Genomic DNA, 18,408 nt, shown 5'->3' on the forward strand with positions numbered 1-18,408 from the left:
GACCACAAGGACAACCATAACCTGTCTACACAACCAGTGTAATGGACAACAGCACTGTGAAGAGGATCATCTGATCAGTGTTTGATCCATGGGTTTGAAGAGCACATCTTACATCCAACAGATTTCTCACTGCACCCAAACACTTTAGAATTCCATCCACTCAGCACATGTAATTGGCAGAAAAATTCTGAAGGAGTAAGTATGTGACGCTTCATCACACTTAACAACATATAAATATATTTCTGACCTCACATGTACATATGTAAATAATAGTTTACACATAGGAGAGAAGGGTTTGTCTGCCTTAGCTTGGAGTTTTTCTCTTACTTTGGTTCAGACACCTTCTACTCAAAACCATCTGACATTACCCTTTTAAAGAATGTAAATATGTAAATGCTTGCTTACTAACTTTTAGTAATAGCTTCCTTAGTAATAATTTCTACTAACACTCAGAGACAGAATAGTTAGTTTGGTAAGTTAGAACAGGATCAGAATTTTCTTTGTAAAATAGTGTACATAGTTTAAGTCTATAGTTTAACCAAAAGGCTTGTAACTAGTGTTAGGTTTACTTATCCCTACTAATATTTCCTAACATAGGCATCATTGTATTGACATAATAACATACTAACACTTAGAAAGATTGAATTAGGTTTTAGAAACTTGCTAGAAATTTTCTTAGTTGTTACTTTTGTTGTTAGTTCATGAGGTTAGAAAATTTCATAGTTAGAGTTTATTACTTAGATTGTTTTAGCTAATATTCTGCTTTAAGACTGTTCTGTTGATGTTTTGTGTTTAATCCTGTTTTCCTTTCTGTTCAAAATTTTTGTAAAACTTCAATCCCCATTTCTTTCCTTTATCTTTCCCATAACCCATCTTAGCTTAGCTTAGGATAGAAATAGAGTAAAAATAGGAGCTAAGACCCCTTTTGTTATTTTGCAGTGCTTAGAAAGGAGTAGGGGAATAGTTTAGTTTAGTCTTAGAGTAAGTGTAGAATTCCTCAGGAACTTAGGGACCTGGAAATGTTGCAGGTTGCAAATTTCCAAAAGACAAATGGGAAAATTGTAATGCAGGGTTTCTTGCATTGCAACATTATCCTAGGCAATCCTGTCAGTTATCAGAATGGAATCTTGCCCATGGCATGTGCTATGGGGCAGGTGCTAACTGGCAGTTGGGTTGTGACTATATAAGGCCCTGCAAACCCAACCTTGGGCTTCTTTTCCTTTGACCTCACCCAGACAACTTGTTATCCCTGACCTTTCCCCCCAGGGCCCCTGATAGGGAAGGGTGGAAGGGAGGTGGATCGTGGGTAGGATCTTAGATAGTGTAGCCTAGTGGTTAGGGCCATCTCTAGAGCAACTCAACAACATCATCGGTGTACCTAGCTGATCAAATAACACCAAGCCAGAGTCTAGATATCTCTGGCTGGGGGCTGGTTGCCCTCAGCCTGTCTAGACCTTTGCCGGCACCTGCCAGTTGCCCCTAGCAACAGCTTAGCCAACCTAAGTCCTCTTACCTTAGTTTTCCCTTTCCAGTTCAAATAAATCCCTTAGCCTTAATCTGTGAATTCCTGTGATTATTCTAACACCTTCAAGGCTAAGGAGAATAAGTGGAGGACAGAATTTTGAGGAGTAGGGGCTACTGTGGAAGTGAAAGCTAAGCCTCCATTGTTGGGAGGAAGTTGAACCATGGTTTCCTGTTGGGCTCTGCTCTCACCCAATAGGGAGTCAGTTACCTCAGCAGGGAGGGGCCACCAACCGAACACCTTAAAGGGGCCTGAAGCTAGCGGTAGAGATTCACTGGGCAGCTCAACTGAGGCTGTTCCCCTCTGATAATATCAACTCCAATCTCCAGCTAGTTTAATTACTGGCTCCTAGGCCCCTGGTGATCCCCTCATTACCATCTCCTCTTATCCCTTTATTACAATTTCTGGTTTCTAGAATTGGTTGTCAATCCACTGAGCCACCCAGCTGCAGCTGTGATTAATATTTTTAAAAATTGCTTTTCCTGTTTTCATCTAGATAAGACTTTATTTCAGAAACTCAGGAAATAAACGAGGTTTTTTTTCCTTTACGTTTTTCTTTGTGATCACAGGAAACTTCCCCTCTACCACCCATCCTGACTTCACAGTATTTGGTAGCATCTTCATGGAATTTTCTTTGTAACCTATTACTTATGTATGTTCTGATGAGGCAGTTTTCTCACATTAACTTTTCTCTTTCTTCTCCATAAATCCTCATATCTCTCTGATAGAACACACAACTTCTCTGATTTCCATGAGGAGAAGCAACCCATAGGAACACATTTTTAAATTTTATTCCAACTGTAAATATAAAGTCTTTCTCAACTCTCCATTGGATTCAACATGACTCTAGTTCTAGGTATTGGCTCTGCCACTCATAAAGGGTAGGACCTTTGGACAAATCCATTCTGTGTTTCAGTTTCCTCCTGTATGTTGATGAGCATTGGACCAGATGAATTCTGAAGTCTCTTTCAGCTTTATGTCTCTGACTTTTGATGGTTTAGGTGTTGGTGACATTCAAGGATGTGGTTGTGGACTTCACCCAGGAGGAGTGGTGCCTGTTGGACCATTCTCAGAAAGAGCTGTACAAGGAGGTCATGCTGGAGAATGTGCAGAATCTACTCTCTGTGGGTAAGGACCATTTTCTCTGGCAACTGCATCTACCACCAAAGGACTGCTTTTATTCTCTCCCTACTGTGCTGGGTTTCTAGCATTTTTCAATTATTAGGAAGGCCAAGGTGCTGCTCTCTTGTGTCCAAGAGACAGGACTTCCCTGTGGTCTGGTTTTTCTGTAAAAGACCTTTGCTTTGTGTGATAGGGGAGTGGGGATTTCCTTTACTGTTCTCATTTGTATCTCTTACTGTTTCAAGGATACTTGAGAGCAAAGATCAAACTAATATTGAAGAATCTCTTTCCTGAAACTAATCTCAGAGTTTCTATCTTGTCTAACTTCTCCCTAAACATGAATTTTGTCTGGTAAATTCCTAAAAACTGCTCATCCAGCTTTTCCTTGAAGATGGGGAGTGAAGGGAACCCTTTACCTTTCAAAGTAGCCCCTTCTTCCTTGGTCTGGGTCTGGTCTTTGGAATGTTCTTGTTAACAAGAATAAATTTGTAGTTTCCTTATTCTTCCTTTCTGCTTCTCCATATTCAGTGCAAATGGTGAAAAATGAATGGAATGAAATAAGCATTTATGTAGATATGCTAAGTGCCAGGCATTGTGGTATGAGTTTTCTTTATAGATATTATCTAATTTTATCCTCATAACAAGCCTCAGAGATAGATGATATCCACATTTTACAGTTGAGGAAACTGAATCAAATGGAGGTTAAGTGACTTGCCTGGGATATTCAGCTTATAAATATCTGAGAATAGATTTGAACTCAGGACTTTCTAAATCCAGGCTCTAGTCTTTCTCCATTGCACAGCCAGCTGCCTCTTAATTTCTAGAGAATAGAATTTATGGACTCAGTCCCTCCTTCTGTGAAAGAAGTGGAGAAAGCAGAATTTTCTTATTCCAAATTATCTCTTTCCTATCCCCCTTCAAAACTCCCAATAGTAAACATAGAAACTATTCTTGAGGAGTCCTAGGAACCTTTATGTAACTCTTCTTGTATGCTCCCTTTCCCTAAAGAGAACTAAAGTACAAGTGTCTTTCTAGCCTCATCCCTTCCTTATTCCCCATGCCTAGGACTTCCAGCTCCTAGAGAAGAATTGATCTCACATTTTGAGCAAGGGAAAGTTCCATGGATGCTGGAGCAAAAAGGCCCAAGAAAATCCTGTCCAGGTAAGTGAGGTGAAAGTAGGTGTATGAGGGCTTTTATCATAAGAGCTAGCTACATGGTGCAGTGAAGGGGATGTTAGATTTTGGGGCAGGAAGATCTAACCTCTGAGCCTCCATTTCTCGTTTGTGAAAAGAAGACATGGTCTTTCACTTCTCTTTCAATGGAATCTTATAAGATCCTTTTTTTTTTGAAACTTGAGGTCAAGGGACTTTCCTGAAAACATCCCAAATGACTTTAAATTGGCTAATTGAAGCACTTTTTTGACATTCAAATCAACAAACATTGATTAAGTGCCTACTGTGTGCCATACCTCATGCTAAGTGCTAGGGATTCTAAGAAAGGCAATAGATATCTCTTGCTGTCAAGGAGCTCACAGTCTATGCAGGAAGACAACATGAAGAGAGCCATATAAACCTTGGTATATACAGGATAAATTGGAGCTAATCAAAAGAGGGAAGGCCCTTAGCTTAAGGATGACTGGAAAAGGCTTGTTGTGGGAGGTGGGCTTTAGTTGGGGCTTCAGTGCAGTCAAGGAGAAACCATGGAGTCTAGAGATGTTTGTCCTATTCAGTGATAGAAAGGAGCATATGTAGAAGAGGAATAAAAATGAAAGAAGACTGGAAAGATAAGAGGTGAAAGGTGACGCAGAGCTCTAAGTGACCAACTGAGGATTTTATATTTCATCTTGGTGGTAGGGTGTCTTGGAGCTAATTGAGCAGGCAGAGATGGGGTCCCATGGATGCTTTAGGAAGATGAGTTTGACAGATGAGTAGAGGCTTGACTGATCTAGAGAGAGAATCGAGGCAAAAAGAACCAACAACAGACTAGTCACACATTAGGCGGGAGGTAACTGGGACTGGAACCTAGAAGCTGGTGGGTCTTGGAGAGAAGCAGGTGCATGTGAGAGGTGTTACAAAGGAGAATCAATAGGACATTGTAAAAGATTGATTATAGAATGGGGGTGGTATGAGTGTATGAGAGATGATGAGGAGTAGGTGCCCCCTCTTATGAACCCACTCAATTGGGATGGAGATCTGGATAGAATCAGGAAAGCAGGAAGCATGGATGGTTAGGAGAAAGATAATGAGTTTAGTTTTGGACATGGTTGAAGAAGAACTGGAAGAGGAGGGTCATCAAAACCTGGAGAGAAGAGAGTATCAAGGAAAAGGGGGTGATGGACAGTGTCAGAAGCTGCAGACAGGTCAAGAAGGAGGACTGAGAAAAGGCTTTTTGATTTAGCAATTAGGAGATCACCAGTAATGTTGGACAGAGGAGTTTGAGCTAGACTGCACAGCTTATTGTAATATAAGTATAAAGGAGTTGGAGACCTGAGTGTAGATGGTCATTTCACCACAAAAAGGATTATAGATAGGGGTCAATATTTACTGGGAATTGATAGATCAAGTGAGGGTTGTTTGAAGCTTGGGGAGAAAGGGTTTCATTTGTAGTAGTAGGGAAAGAGCCAGTAGAAAGGGAGAGATTGAAAATTAATGAGACAATGGAGATAATAGAGATGGGGATATCTAGAAGGATAGATGGGGTGAAATGGCATATTTGCCTTTTCAAAGAGGAGGCCCACTTTGTCATTTGAGGCTGGGGTAAAGAATAAGAAGCAGTGTCTGAACAATTTGTTCCAAAGGCCATGAAGGTGGCTGAAGCAGATGCTGTGGAGTGCTTAGAGCTTGATCGCACACTGAAGATGCCAAGGCCATCCACAGCATCCTGAGCCATCACGTGCCATCTTAACTTTTGTCCTGCCACTGGATTTGAATGGCTATGGAAGAGAGAGTGAGGCTGGCAACTGTGCATCTCTGCCTCACTTAAGTCCAGTTCATGGCCGAGTCAAGAAAATGCACTGCCGTATCATTGGTCCTCTTCAGAATGAAGGATGAACAACAGGTTTCGAAGCTGGTGGTTGCTGTTCTTCATCCTTGAAAAGGACCAAAATGGAAAATCTTTATAATGAAAAACACTGATGATGCCTTTTGAATTGCACCTAAATTGAATTTAAATGAGGTAGAATTGTGTTGTTGGCCTCATTGAAATATTGGAGCTAATGGCCAGGTAAAAGAGTACTTGTTCATCTTTTTGAGAGGAAACATTTGCTGTAAATACTAGAAAATGCTCAGTAGTTTAGTTGTGCTCTGAAGCCATTTGGGCCATTAGAATAGTTATAATCACATAGTTTTTATAATTGAAATTCAAATAAAACCAGATAAAACCAGCACAACTGCAAATTTAGTCTCTAGTTTTTCATCTCTGCAATCACAATGTAATCAGTGTAGGAAAAGAAAGATCTGTCTTTTCTGAAGGCTTTTGAAAGTTTCTTTCTTTTTTTACAGTCTTTTTCTTTGATGATAAGACAAAGGTAAAGGCTAGGTTGATATATCAGGACATGGAACAAAATAAGTTCTTGGAGACTCCTGCCAGACAGATTACACAAAGTGCCCAATAAGATAGACACTTACCCCTGAACTTTTATGCTATAAATTTCTGTTTAGATCCTCCCAGAATTCCATTTATATTGCTCCTCTTTTTCTTTCTTTAGTCTTTAGTAAAATGCTCCTCTTTGCAATAAAAGCATACCCATTCCCGGAAGCATCCTGGCAAGGTTTAAAAAGGACCTGGAGCTATTTGAATAGTGGCCAAGATTGTACGAGTTTTATGTCTAGGTTTCCTCTTTAAAAAAATTTTTTTTATTAAAACCCTCACCTTCCATCTTGGAGTCAATACTGTGTATTGGCTTCAAGGCAGAAGAGTGGTAAGGGTGGGCAATGGGGGTCAAGTGACTTGCCCAGGGTCACACAGCTGGGAAGTGTCTGAGGCCAGATTTGAATGTTTCCTCTTTTCTTGATCTCTTCCTTCATATTGGAAAATTTGTGAGGGGTAACAAGAGTCTTAAGGATATCGTCTTTCCAGCCTGGGTGACATAACTCACTTTTGGAGAGAAAATCACTAGTAGCCAGTCCTTCTTGTCTGAATGAATTTAGATCTATTACCATTGTGAAAGAGGAAGAGGGTAAAAAAGCAAAACAGGAGGCTATAATAAGGACAGAATAGTAAGAAACAGGGCCCATCAGAGAGGGCAGGCCCCTACCAAATGTACACATAGTTCATTTATTTGGCGTAAGTTCATTTGTTTTCTGTTTTTTTTTTTTTACATTTTTAAACCCTTAACTTCTGTGTATTGGCTCCTAGGTAGAAGAGTGGTAAGGGTAGGCAATGGGGGTCAAGTGACTTGCCCAGGGTCACACAGCTGGGAAGTGTCTGAGGTCAGATTTGAACCTAGGACCTCCCGTCTGTAGGCCTGACTCTCAATCCACTGAGCTACCCAGCTGCCCCCCCCCCCCCCCACTAGTTCGTTTGTTTTCAATGGCCATTTTAACTTCTCTAATGTGCAATAATCAAAAGTGTCAAATTTAGGTCAAAAGAGTCATCAGCTGAATCACTAGTAGTCTTAGACCAAAAGTCAGTTAAGTTGAACAGAACAATGAACTCTTTTGACATTCTTAGCTAAACTGGCATCTTGCCTTGACTCCATGATTCAAACAATTTTCCCAAGAGTGCTCCTGTGAAATTACTACTACCTTCCCCCATTGTCAAGTATAAAGAGATATTAAGTGGGCAACCAGCAGTAGTGGTCACAAGTGGCTCTAGGATGGTAATTACTGGGAAATGGCCACAAGTGGTCCTACAGAGGGCAGTGACTAGTGGGATGTCCCTCCACCTACTGTCAAGTCCTGGAATACAAGGGTATCCCAGGGGCCTTCCTTTATGACTGAGCCAATATAAAATTGTGATTTTTAAATTGAACATATAAATTATATGTTTATTACAAATTATAAACAGATAAAATCATAAACATAAATAAACATAATAAAACATAATGAATTTAAGTAGCCAATTGCTTTATAAGCTAAAAATTATTTTACTTCATCTCACTAACATTTAAAATAAAGGGGAACTTATAATTAAGGAGCAGTTTTACTTTGACCAGCTGCCACTATAAAGAAGATATTGCTAGCATTATAAAAGTAATGATTTTCTTTCTTTTTTTCTTTGAAATCTCTGCCAAAAATGTGCACACAATCAATTTTAAGACTCTTTTATCAGTTTTAATTCTACCGTCTGAGTGGCCAAGAAACTTTGGTGGTTGGTTTGTTGATAAGGATCTCCTATTCTGCAGCTTATATTGGTTCAGAGAAAATTTGCCTGAGGGGGAGTTCAGTCTTCAGAGCAGACCTCTGAGAATATTTCTTTTGAGAGTCAGCCTTGGGGGATGGAGACTCTCACTCAGATCTCCTATGGGTTTCCCATGGTCATGAAAAATCTGCAATAAAGAGAAACCGAGATACAAAAGTCTTTGCATAATCAATTTATTATCAAGTTGCCAAATAAATATATGACAATGTTCTTTGGTAGCCAAAGATCCATCTGACAGAGTAGTTCCTTTATAGCAACTGGTTACAAAACATACCAGTGATGTGAACTAAATTCAGACTGTCATGGTCCAACATGAAGAAGGAGGATAGATTTATATTTAGCTTGACTCAGAGAGGGGATTTCTAGAACCCACAGCAATGGGAAAACAGAGTGGGCTAACATCCTCTGGAAAGTCTCATGGTGGACAAATATCTTATGACCAGATTGACTTATCTTTCTTTTTCCCTTTCTCTCCTGTGGGCAAAAACTCACAGATTCTGAGTCCTTGTGGTCAAGCTATATATAGGAATGAGGAAATTAAACTGTAAACTCCACCACTGAGGCCTGTACAATCAAATCTTTGTTTGATCCACAAATATTGATTCCAGTCATTCAGTAGAATTCTTAATCAATAATTAACACAAAATAAAGCAGAGTTTCAATTTTCAAATATCACACATCAATGGATCAGAAGGCAATATAAGAAAAATTACATACAACATTGAAAATTACTTTAAAAACAGAACTATTTTTTCAGCTAAACATATGAAATGTACAAAGACTGCAATAATGCATCAGAACTAGTCAATAAAGAGAAACAGGAAGAACCACAACTCAATAAAGGTATAAACAGCAACTAGCATTTGAAGAAAGGATTCAAAGTACAATGGAAGTCTCAAAAAGAAGTGGGGAGAAGGGAGAGGCTGTGCTAGAGGACCCCTTGCATCCTGGGACTGCAGAATTCTTGACTCTAGGAGGTCTCTGGGGGTCAGGGTGCTTGGTAAGTAGGGGTACTGCCATGGAGTCCAGGAGCTAATGGTTATCCATGGTAGAGGACCTAGGGGAAGGTGGGAATGTCTCAGAGAACTTTATCTGTGATTAGATTTCCTGCCCTTCACTATGTTCTGCAGAATAGTTGGAACTCCTTCCAGACCTGCAGCATCTGCACCCCAGTTGGTCTGCACACTGCAACCTTAAGCTGATTGTCTGAGTGTGGAGAGTACTGTAAGAATATAAATTATTGTTTTGACTAAATATATGAGAATTCTAAGATAACTTTGTGGTCACCTATTTAAAATATTATAGCTCAAGTCAAAATGACTTTCAATAGCTTTTATTTACAAAGAGAAATACAAAAAGAGGGTAGAAAAGATATTTAGCGTATCACACTACATATTGCTCTGGTGCTTGACTCAGTATGACTTGTTAACCCTCAACCAGAGTTAATCTCTCTCCAGAAGTCAGGAAAGGAAAGCCAGCTATTCACTCACCCAAGAGCCAGTCCAAGTCCCAAGTCACCTCTAAGAGGCAGGTCACCAGTGGAAGAATGAGATGGAGATGATGACAACTCTCAGCTGAAGAAGTTCAGGATTTTTATAGTCCTTCTTGTCACTTACCCTCTTCACAAGGGCCAATTACAGCTTCCAAATTGCCTAGCACTGTCCAGGAGTCAGTGTCTATGGGATCCACCTCCTGTCCTCTGAGGGTATGAACTCTTATCAAAAGGATTCACAAGTTCCTGACAGAATTAAAAGAGTGGAACTCTCTAAGTAAATGACTTGTGAATTCTCTTACGTCTCCAAGTAAGTGACTTATGAATTCTCTTACTTGATGGCTAACAAAGTGTTAAGTAGGGGTGTTTTCAGTTTTGGTTGATCAATTCAAAAGTTGCTCATGCTAGACAAAAAAAGTCTGATTCACACTTCACAGTACTGGACACAACTGGAAGAAGATGGGCATTCATACCATCCTATGGGCACTTAGGAGTTGCATACCTTATTTGAACTTAAGGCCAGGATCAAAGAATCCTTTGCTTAAAGTCATCTTTAGACCAGAAGTCAATGTAGTGAACTATATATTAACTTGTGGAAATCCCCCCAAACATGCTGATACAATCACTGAAGGACAATGATACATGAGCATATATAATCATTAAGAAGGAAAATAATTGCCAGATATCTGGGTTGGAATTGATTACTTCAGTGATATTATATTACAATTTTAAAAGGTATAATTATTTACTTGTCCTTATCAAGTCCTTACACTTGGCAGTGACAGCCTTCTATTCTAGTGTGAGATGCTGGTCCACTCTCTATAATTAGGAAACTTTAAGTGATGCCTTCCGACAGAAACCATTTTTCAAACAGCTGAATGCAAGCATTAGATTAAATAGGAATTGGTCCTTAGATTTCAATAAGATTTATTGAGATTATTTGGATAGGTAAAAGATAAGAGACAGTGATAGAAAAGGGGCCCCAATAAAACTTTTCCATGTGGTTCCTCCAGCAGACTCCTGGCATGGAAGTTTCTTGGCAGACCGCCAGAGAGAGAGCCTGAACTTCCTGCTTAACCCTTTTTACAACCTCCTGGCTCCCTTTATCTGTCCTAGCCTTCAGGTCAAGTTCAAGCTCATGCCAGGTACTCAGGTAGTCAACAGGAGATGATGTCACCTGAGTGACCCCAGAAAGGTGGGAGAGTAAATTTCCTTTGCACAATCCCTCCCTATGATTCTTTGGGAGACTTGCATGTTAAATCTCCTCACATGGGTTTTCTAGGAGATTAACATGTTAGGTCTCCCCAGAATCATTCTATATATGGAGTCTATACACTTAAAGATTCTCTTACTAGAGGTATATAAAATATGACATCTTACACAGAAGGACATAATTTGGAGGATAAGAGGGAAAGAAGGAAGGAAAAAAATGATTGATAGACACATTGACAAAAAGCCAATTAGGAGATACTCCCCTTTGGCATAAGAGTTTGCAATCAGAATAAATGATAGGTTCAAACCCCTTCAGTTGAGTTCATTATATCTCATAGTTTGCTCTGGATCTTTTGATGTAGTGTGTGATTTCTGTAGTCATCCTTATGTCATCTTTTCCAGGAGATCCACTTTCTTGGTTTGGAGTATTGGTGATTTTCTTTTCCTAAAATGACTTTAAAATATTTTAAAGTTTGGATTTTAGGATAATTATATAATTCCCCCCCCAAAAGGGTGTTGACCAACAGTAGAATCACCCTGAGATATGCTCAACTGAGCAAGGAAGTATATGAATCAATTTTCCAAAAACCCCTCCCAAAAAAACAAATAGAAGAGAGAAAATCATATATATATATATTCTATGAGTATAAAATTATGAGTAAAAACAAAATCATAACAGGTTCTTGAATCGCCATCAAGGTCCAATTGAGGTAGTTTATATCCTATAAGCATGCAGGACAATTGCAACAATATTGCACTTACCCATTTGGAGCCAGGACTACAGAAAATTGCCATAGTCTAAAAGAGAAAAGGGGACAAAGGACTGACGTAAAAGGGAAATACAATTCCCTGGTTTGATTTTTTCCTTCAATCACAGGGAGAAGGGAACTATTATGAAAGCCAAACAAATTACTTGTAGAAACCCAACACAGAGAAATCCAATGTCTGAATCTGTCAAGCAGCCACTTCCTCAAACCCCAAGACAAGTCCTTTGTCTTGGCATAGATTCTTATCAATGCCACAGGGATTGACAAGATACTAATCATGATTTCTAATAAGCACAATGAACTTAGGAATAGAATGTGACAAGAATTATAGCTTTAAAGATCAAATTAAATTTGTATTTCAAAAATATCTGGACTCAATTTTTATAGTATATTTCTCATACTATTTGTTTGGCATTAGTTCATATATTAATACCTAAAGTAATAAGCACTTATTTAAATTGCTGCTTATACAATGTTCTGTACACATACAAATATAAATAAGTGAACATACAGGCATAAAATATTTTTTCTTAAAAAAAGTGCAATGGAGAAAAAACATCTAATACTATAGACAGAGCATGCTCAGTCATAAAGTTTGAGTATTAGTCTCAGCTTCAGGGATGTTGGCAGGTCCCTCTGACATTATGAGTGAATAGCCTCAGTTGTGAATGCAAAGAGAATTCTAGGCCTGCTTGCTTGTGAACATCCAATGTTATTGTATGTGAGATTCTTTGTAAATTAAGTCATTCCTAAGGTGTGGGATAATGGTATTGTCAAATGATTGATTCTGCCTGTTTAAATTTGAAGACTCTTTTCTTTCCCTGTGGAAATATATTATAAATCATTTTGCTTTCTGTCAGTGGAAGGAAGAGGATATATTTGTGTATGAATTCCTATACATGTTTGTTTCTTTATTTTCTTCAGATGGAGAGACTAGACCTGGAATAAGGGAGACTACTGCAAACATGAGCATTTCTGTGGAAGAAACACAACAGCAAAGATTAATAAATGGTGGTCACTGCAACCCCAGTTTGAGAGAAACCTGGGATTCTGATATCAAGACAAAGAAAAAACAAAAGAGTCATTGCAAATTTGATAAAGATGTAAAGAGTTTTAGACAATGTTCAGTCCTAATTCACTGTAATAAAACAACATCTGGGAATGACTTTTCTCATGATAGTCAATATAGGGAATGCTTTCCTGAACAGCTAAATCTTGTTGAGTCTCATGAGAAGCCTCCTGAAGTCCAGACTTATCAATGTAATCAATGTGAGATGGCTTTCAGCTTGAACTCTGACTTACTTACACATCAGAAGAGCCATCCTGGAGAAACACTTAATATATGTAATGAGGGTGAAAAGAGCTTCACTGGTAATTCACAGATCATTGGCCATGGAAAAATTCCCAATGGAAATAAGTGTTATGGATGTAATGAATGTGATAAAGTCTTTAGTCACCAATCATCCCTTATGCACCATCAGAGACTTCATTCTAATGAAAAGCTACATAAATGTATGCAATGTAGACAGGTTTTCAAGCAACAGTCATCTCTTATTTCTCATCAGAGACTTCATACAAGGGAGAAATCTCAAGAGTGTCATGAAGGTGGTAAAGCTTTCAGTGAAAACTCTTCCCTTATTGCACATCAGAGAAGCCACACTGGAGAAAAACCTTATGAATGTAATCAATGTGGAAACACTTTTACACAGAGAGCCAGTCTTGCTGTACATAAGAGAATCCACACTGGAGAGAAACCTTATGAATGTGATCAATGTGGAAAGGCTTTCAGATGCAATTCCAGTCTTGCTTTACATCAGAGAATCCACACTGGAGAGAAACCTTATGAATGTGATCAGTGTGGAAAGACTTTTAGATGCCGTTCTAGTCTTGCTAAACACCAGAGAATCCATACTGGAGAGAAACCTTATGAATGTGATCAATGTGGAAAGACTTTCAGACAGAGCTCCAGTTATTCTGAGCATCAGAAAGTCCACACTGGAGAGAAACCTTATGAATGCAAGCAATGTGGGAAGACTTTCAGGTGTAACTCCAATCTTGCTCTACACCAGAGAATTCACACTGGAGAAAAACCTTATAAATGTAATCAATGTGGAAAGAATTTTAGTCAGAGTTCTAGTCTTTCTGATCATCAGAGAATCCACACTGGAGAGAAACCTTATGAATGTAATCAGTGTGGAAAGGCTTTCAGATGTAGGTCTAGTCTTGCTCTACATCAGAGAATCCACACTGGAGAGAAGCCTTATGAATGTCGTGAATGTGGTAAAGCTTTTATTGAACACTCATCACTTATTGTACATCAGAGAATCCATACTGGGGAGAAACCTTATAAATGTAATCAATGTGAAAAGACTTTCACACAGAGCTCCAGTCTTGCTCTACATCAAAGAATTCACAGGGGAGAGAAACCTTACGAATGCAATCAGTGTGGAAAGACTTTTACAAACAAATCTAATCTTGCTCTACATCAGAGAATCCACACTGGAAAGAAACCTTATGAATGTAATCAGTGTGGAAAGACTTTCACACAAACCTCCAATCTTGCTGAACATAAGAGAATCCACACTGGAGAAAAACCTTATGAATGTAATCAATGTGGAAAGACTTTCAGATGCAGCTCTAGTCTTGTTGAACATGAGAGAATCCACACTGGAGAGAAACCTTATGAATGTAGTCAATGTGGGAAGGCTTTCAGATGCAGCTCCAATCTGGGTAAACACCAGAAAATCCACACTGGAGAGAAACCTTATGAGTGTAATCTATGTGGAAAAACTTTTAGGCACAGCTCCAGTCTTGCTCTGCATCAGAGAACTCATACTGGAGAGAAACCTCATGAGTGTCATGAATGTGGCAAAGCTTTTAGAGACCACTCATCCCTTATTGTTCATCAGAGAATCCACACTGGAGAGAAACCTTATGAATGTAATCAATGTGGTAAAACCTTTCGGCAACAGTCATCCCTTATTTCCCATCAAAGAATTCATACTAGATAGAAATCTTATTTCTGTAGTGAATGAGAAAAGGAATTCAAATGAAGTATAAAGATTGTTGGACATCAGAAAATTCATTCTGGGGCCAAACTCAATATGGTCTCAGTGAGCTAGAACCTTCAGTCAGAGATCGTCTCTTATATCTGAGCATTCATAGCGGAGAGCAACCTAAAAGGTGTGCTCAATGGGAACATACCTTTGCTGGAAGAGGGAGGGCCCTAGTTATCAGAATATTCACACTGGAGAGAAGCCTTATAAAAGCAATGATTGTGGGAAAGCCTTGACATGGAGTTCAGATTTGACTGGACACTGGAGAAATCATGCTGGAGATAAAACTTAGGGATCTAATGAAAAAGGAAAACCTCTTGCTTCAGCACAGATCTAATTATACGCCCGAAAGCTCATGCTGTGCATAAAACCCTATAAAATGATTTTTCTCTGAAAAACTATTGTTTTTCAGTACTCCTCAATAATATTTCATATTATTAATTTACCACAACTTTATTAGTCACTTCCCAATCAATTAGTACTTAACTTCTTACCTGTTCATTGTTGATACAAAAAGTATGGTATAAATATTTTGGTAACTGACATTTCTTTCTTTCTTTAGATGGGTAGATGGAACAGTATTTAGAGTACTGATCCTGGAGTCACAAGACCTGAGTTCAAATTCCGTCTTACAAGCTGTATGACTTTGGACAAGTTATTTAACCTATTAGTGCCTCAGGTTTCCCTATTTGTAGAAGATATATACTAATAACACCTAATTTTAAAATTGATGTGAAGAACAAAGGAGCTTATATGTGTAAATCACATTGTAAGCATCAAATCACTATTTAAAAGCTAATTCTTACTATTATTCCTTGGGTCAGAAGTCTCAGAGTCAGCTAAAAGGTATGGGCAATTTAGTCACTTTTCTTATAATTCAAATTGATATTTAAAACAATGTGGAAGAAGGCAGTGCCTCATGCTCTCTAGCTATATAACTCTGAGCAAAGAAGAATCTTTCTATCCATAGTTTATTCATTTCTAAAATAAGGAGGGTGTCATCAGTGACTTCTATGGTACTTTCTAACTCAATCTGTATTCCCATGGAAAGTGTGTTTATATGTCTTTTCCCATAGCCTCTTCCAGTATTTTAGGAAGGATTCCTAACAGGACAAAACCTGAAAGTATCACACAAACAATTTAGTAGCTTTTCAAAATAGAAACCTTGAGAAATTGAACAGATAAGGTTTATGATATCCAAAAAAATTGGGGGCTGGAGCTAAGATTGTGGAATGAAACCAGCATGCTTGTCCAATTTTTGCAATATACTTCTCTTTAATAACTTAAACAAATGTACCTAAACAAATAATGAACAAGAGACTCCCAAAATCTCAGTGAATCATTTTTACAATTCAGGGTAGCTTAGGAAGACATAAAGAGATGTCTGTAGGCACTGGGGTGAGAATTGGTGAGAAGCTTGATGGGCTGGAATTGGCATTGTCTATAGGCTTTAGAGGTGATGGCAGCAGAGGCATCAGTAATGGAGTGGTACAATTGGTCAGAAAAAATTCTATGGGATCCATGAAATAGTACTGGGAATAAGATCAGGTGGCATTAGGTGACACTATAACCTATTACCTGTCCAGGTTGGAGAGGTGCATGGAGTCACAAAAGATGAGGGGCCCTATAGATCAAGAGAGTAAGGATCATATTTTTCCCTGAATCATACCATGTTGGAAGCATTAGAAACTTACAATCCTGTACACCTTGTAGTAGAAGCAGCAGGACATAAAATAAAGAAGCTCAGACCAATCATCCACTCCAACACTGAGCAGAGCCCAACTGTAACATGAAATCCAAGGTTGAGAAATATACTGGAAAAATGAACAAATGACAACAAACTTGTCCATAAGTAAGTACTATGAGGACTAGGAAACTCAAAACCAAAACACAGAAGGTGATGATGACTTAAAAACGTCTACAAGCAAAACAATGAAGAAAAATTCACATTGGACACAAGCCTAAAAAGAATTCCTCAAAGAGCTAAAGTGATTTTTTAAAAGGAGATTTAAAAAATAAAATAATACTGGAGACAGGAGGTCCTGGGTTCAAACCCGGCCTCAGCCACTTCCCAGCTGTATGACCCTGGGCAAGTCACTTGACCCCCATTGCCCACCCTTACCAATCTTCCACCTATGAGACAATACACCGAAGTACAAGGGTAAAAAAAAAAATAATAATGGTAGAGAAAAATGGGAAGACGTAAGAGCACTGGAAGAAAATTGTGGCAAGAAAACAGCTTAGCAAAAAATGCAGAAGACATCTGAAACAAATTCCTTAAAAATCAGAATTGGCCGAATGGTAAAAGAGGTTCAAAATTTCACTCAAGAAAATAACTCTTTTAGAATTAGAATTGGTCAAGTAGAGGCTAATAACTCCATGAAACATTAAGAAATCAAACAAATTTGAAAAACTAAAAAAATAGAAAAAAGAAACAGAAAAAACAACTGACATTGAAAAGAGATTGAAGAGTGATATTTTAAGAATTATTGAATCACCTGAAAGCTATGATAAAAAGAGCCCAGCCATTATATATTAAGACATTATAAAGAAAAACTGTCCAGATAACTTTTAAATAGAGGGCAAAGCAGAAATTCAAAGATCCCCTGCCAACATCTTGAAAGAAATTCCATAAGGAAAACTCTCAGCAATATTATAAACAAAATCCAGAATTCTTAGGTCAAGGAAAAAGTCCTGCAACCAGTCAGAAAGTCAAATACCATGAAGAAATAATCAGGGTCATTCAAAATTTTGCCAGCATTACTTTTAGGAACTAGACAGTTTGAACTATGATATTCTGGAATACAAAGGAAGAAGGATTAAAATTAAGAATAACCTACTCAACAAAACTCAGTATAATCTTAAAAAATAAACTCTTTACTTTTTATCTTAGTAACAACTTTAAGATAGATGGGAAAGGGCTAGGCAATCAGGGTTAGGTGACTTGCCCAGAGTCATATAGTTAGGAAGGATTTAAAGCCAAGTTTGAACCCAGGTTCTCTTCACTCCAGACCTTGTTCTCTAGCCACTCAGCCACCTAAATGTCTAAAAACTCAGTATAATTCTTCAAGTAAAAAATAAATATTTAATTAAATAAAGGACTTTTAAGCATTCCTAATGAATCTAAGTCTGAATAGGAAATTTGACATCCAAAGACCAAATTCAAGAGAAGCATGAAAAGGTAAACACGAATGAAAAATCTTAAGAGACTTGAAATGGTTAGAGTGTTTCTATTCCTACACGTGAAGATGATACATATGTGTCCTAAGAACTTCACAATCATTAGGGTTTTTAGAAGGAGACTACTTAAACATAGATATGAGTCTATTGTGTTGGGATGATCTCAAAAGGAGAATGTAAGAATGAGAAAGAAGGATGCACTGGGAGGTGGGGGAAGAACAGGATGAATAAAGAAACTATAGAAAAGAGGTGTGCAAGAGGAGTTTTTACAATGGAGGGAAAATTGAACTAGTTCAAAATGGAAAGTATACATATAGTGTATATATACTATATATAATGCATATATATCAGCTATACAGTCTTCCCTCACTATATCATGGTTTAATTATTGCAGTTTCACTGTATCAAGGGTTTAAAAAAATCTAATTCTGTATTGTGGAATTTTTGAGATATCACAGGATTTGGGGGATGAACACTGTACTGTAAACAATGGAAAAAGTCACTACCACTTGTGCAAGTTTGTCAACGTGAGAATGTGCATGGCACACAATTGGCTAATGGAATGAAAGACAACTGACTACAGTACTGTGTTCTGTAGCCTGGGCACTGTTTGACTCAGTGTTTATAAGAATGTAGGAAAGGTTAATAAGAGTGTGGAAAAGGTTTATAGGAGAGTGGGAAGGGTTTATAAAACC

General features: G+C 38.2%; 1 protein-coding gene and 1 long non-coding RNA gene across 2 annotated transcripts; both read left to right on the forward strand.

Annotated features, from left to right (window-relative positions):
- The first annotated feature begins 2,609 nt into the window (after positions 1 to 2,609).
- Positions 2,610 to 12,631, forward strand: LOC123239934. The gene is made up of 3 exons (XR_006505755.1): positions 2,610 to 2,650; positions 3,710 to 3,805; positions 12,402 to 12,631. It is a non-coding gene; the product is annotated as an uncharacterized LOC123239934 (long non-coding RNA).
- Positions 12,632 to 12,869: 238 nt separating this feature from the next.
- LOC123240828 (zinc finger protein 135-like) lies at positions 12,870 to 14,488 on the forward strand. Its single transcript, XM_044668543.1, has 3 exons — positions 12,870 to 12,905; positions 13,043 to 13,692; positions 14,113 to 14,488. The coding sequence occupies exons 1-3, from the start codon at positions 12,870 to 12,872 to the stop codon at positions 14,486 to 14,488; spliced, it is 1,062 nt and encodes a 353-aa protein (XP_044524478.1).
- The last annotated feature ends 3,920 nt before the right edge of the window (positions 14,489 to 18,408 follow it).

This window comes from Gracilinanus agilis, chromosome 3, assembly GCF_016433145.1.
Source record: "Gracilinanus agilis isolate LMUSP501 chromosome 3, AgileGrace, whole genome shotgun sequence".
NCBI lineage: Eukaryota > Metazoa > Chordata > Mammalia > Didelphimorphia > Didelphidae > Gracilinanus > Gracilinanus agilis.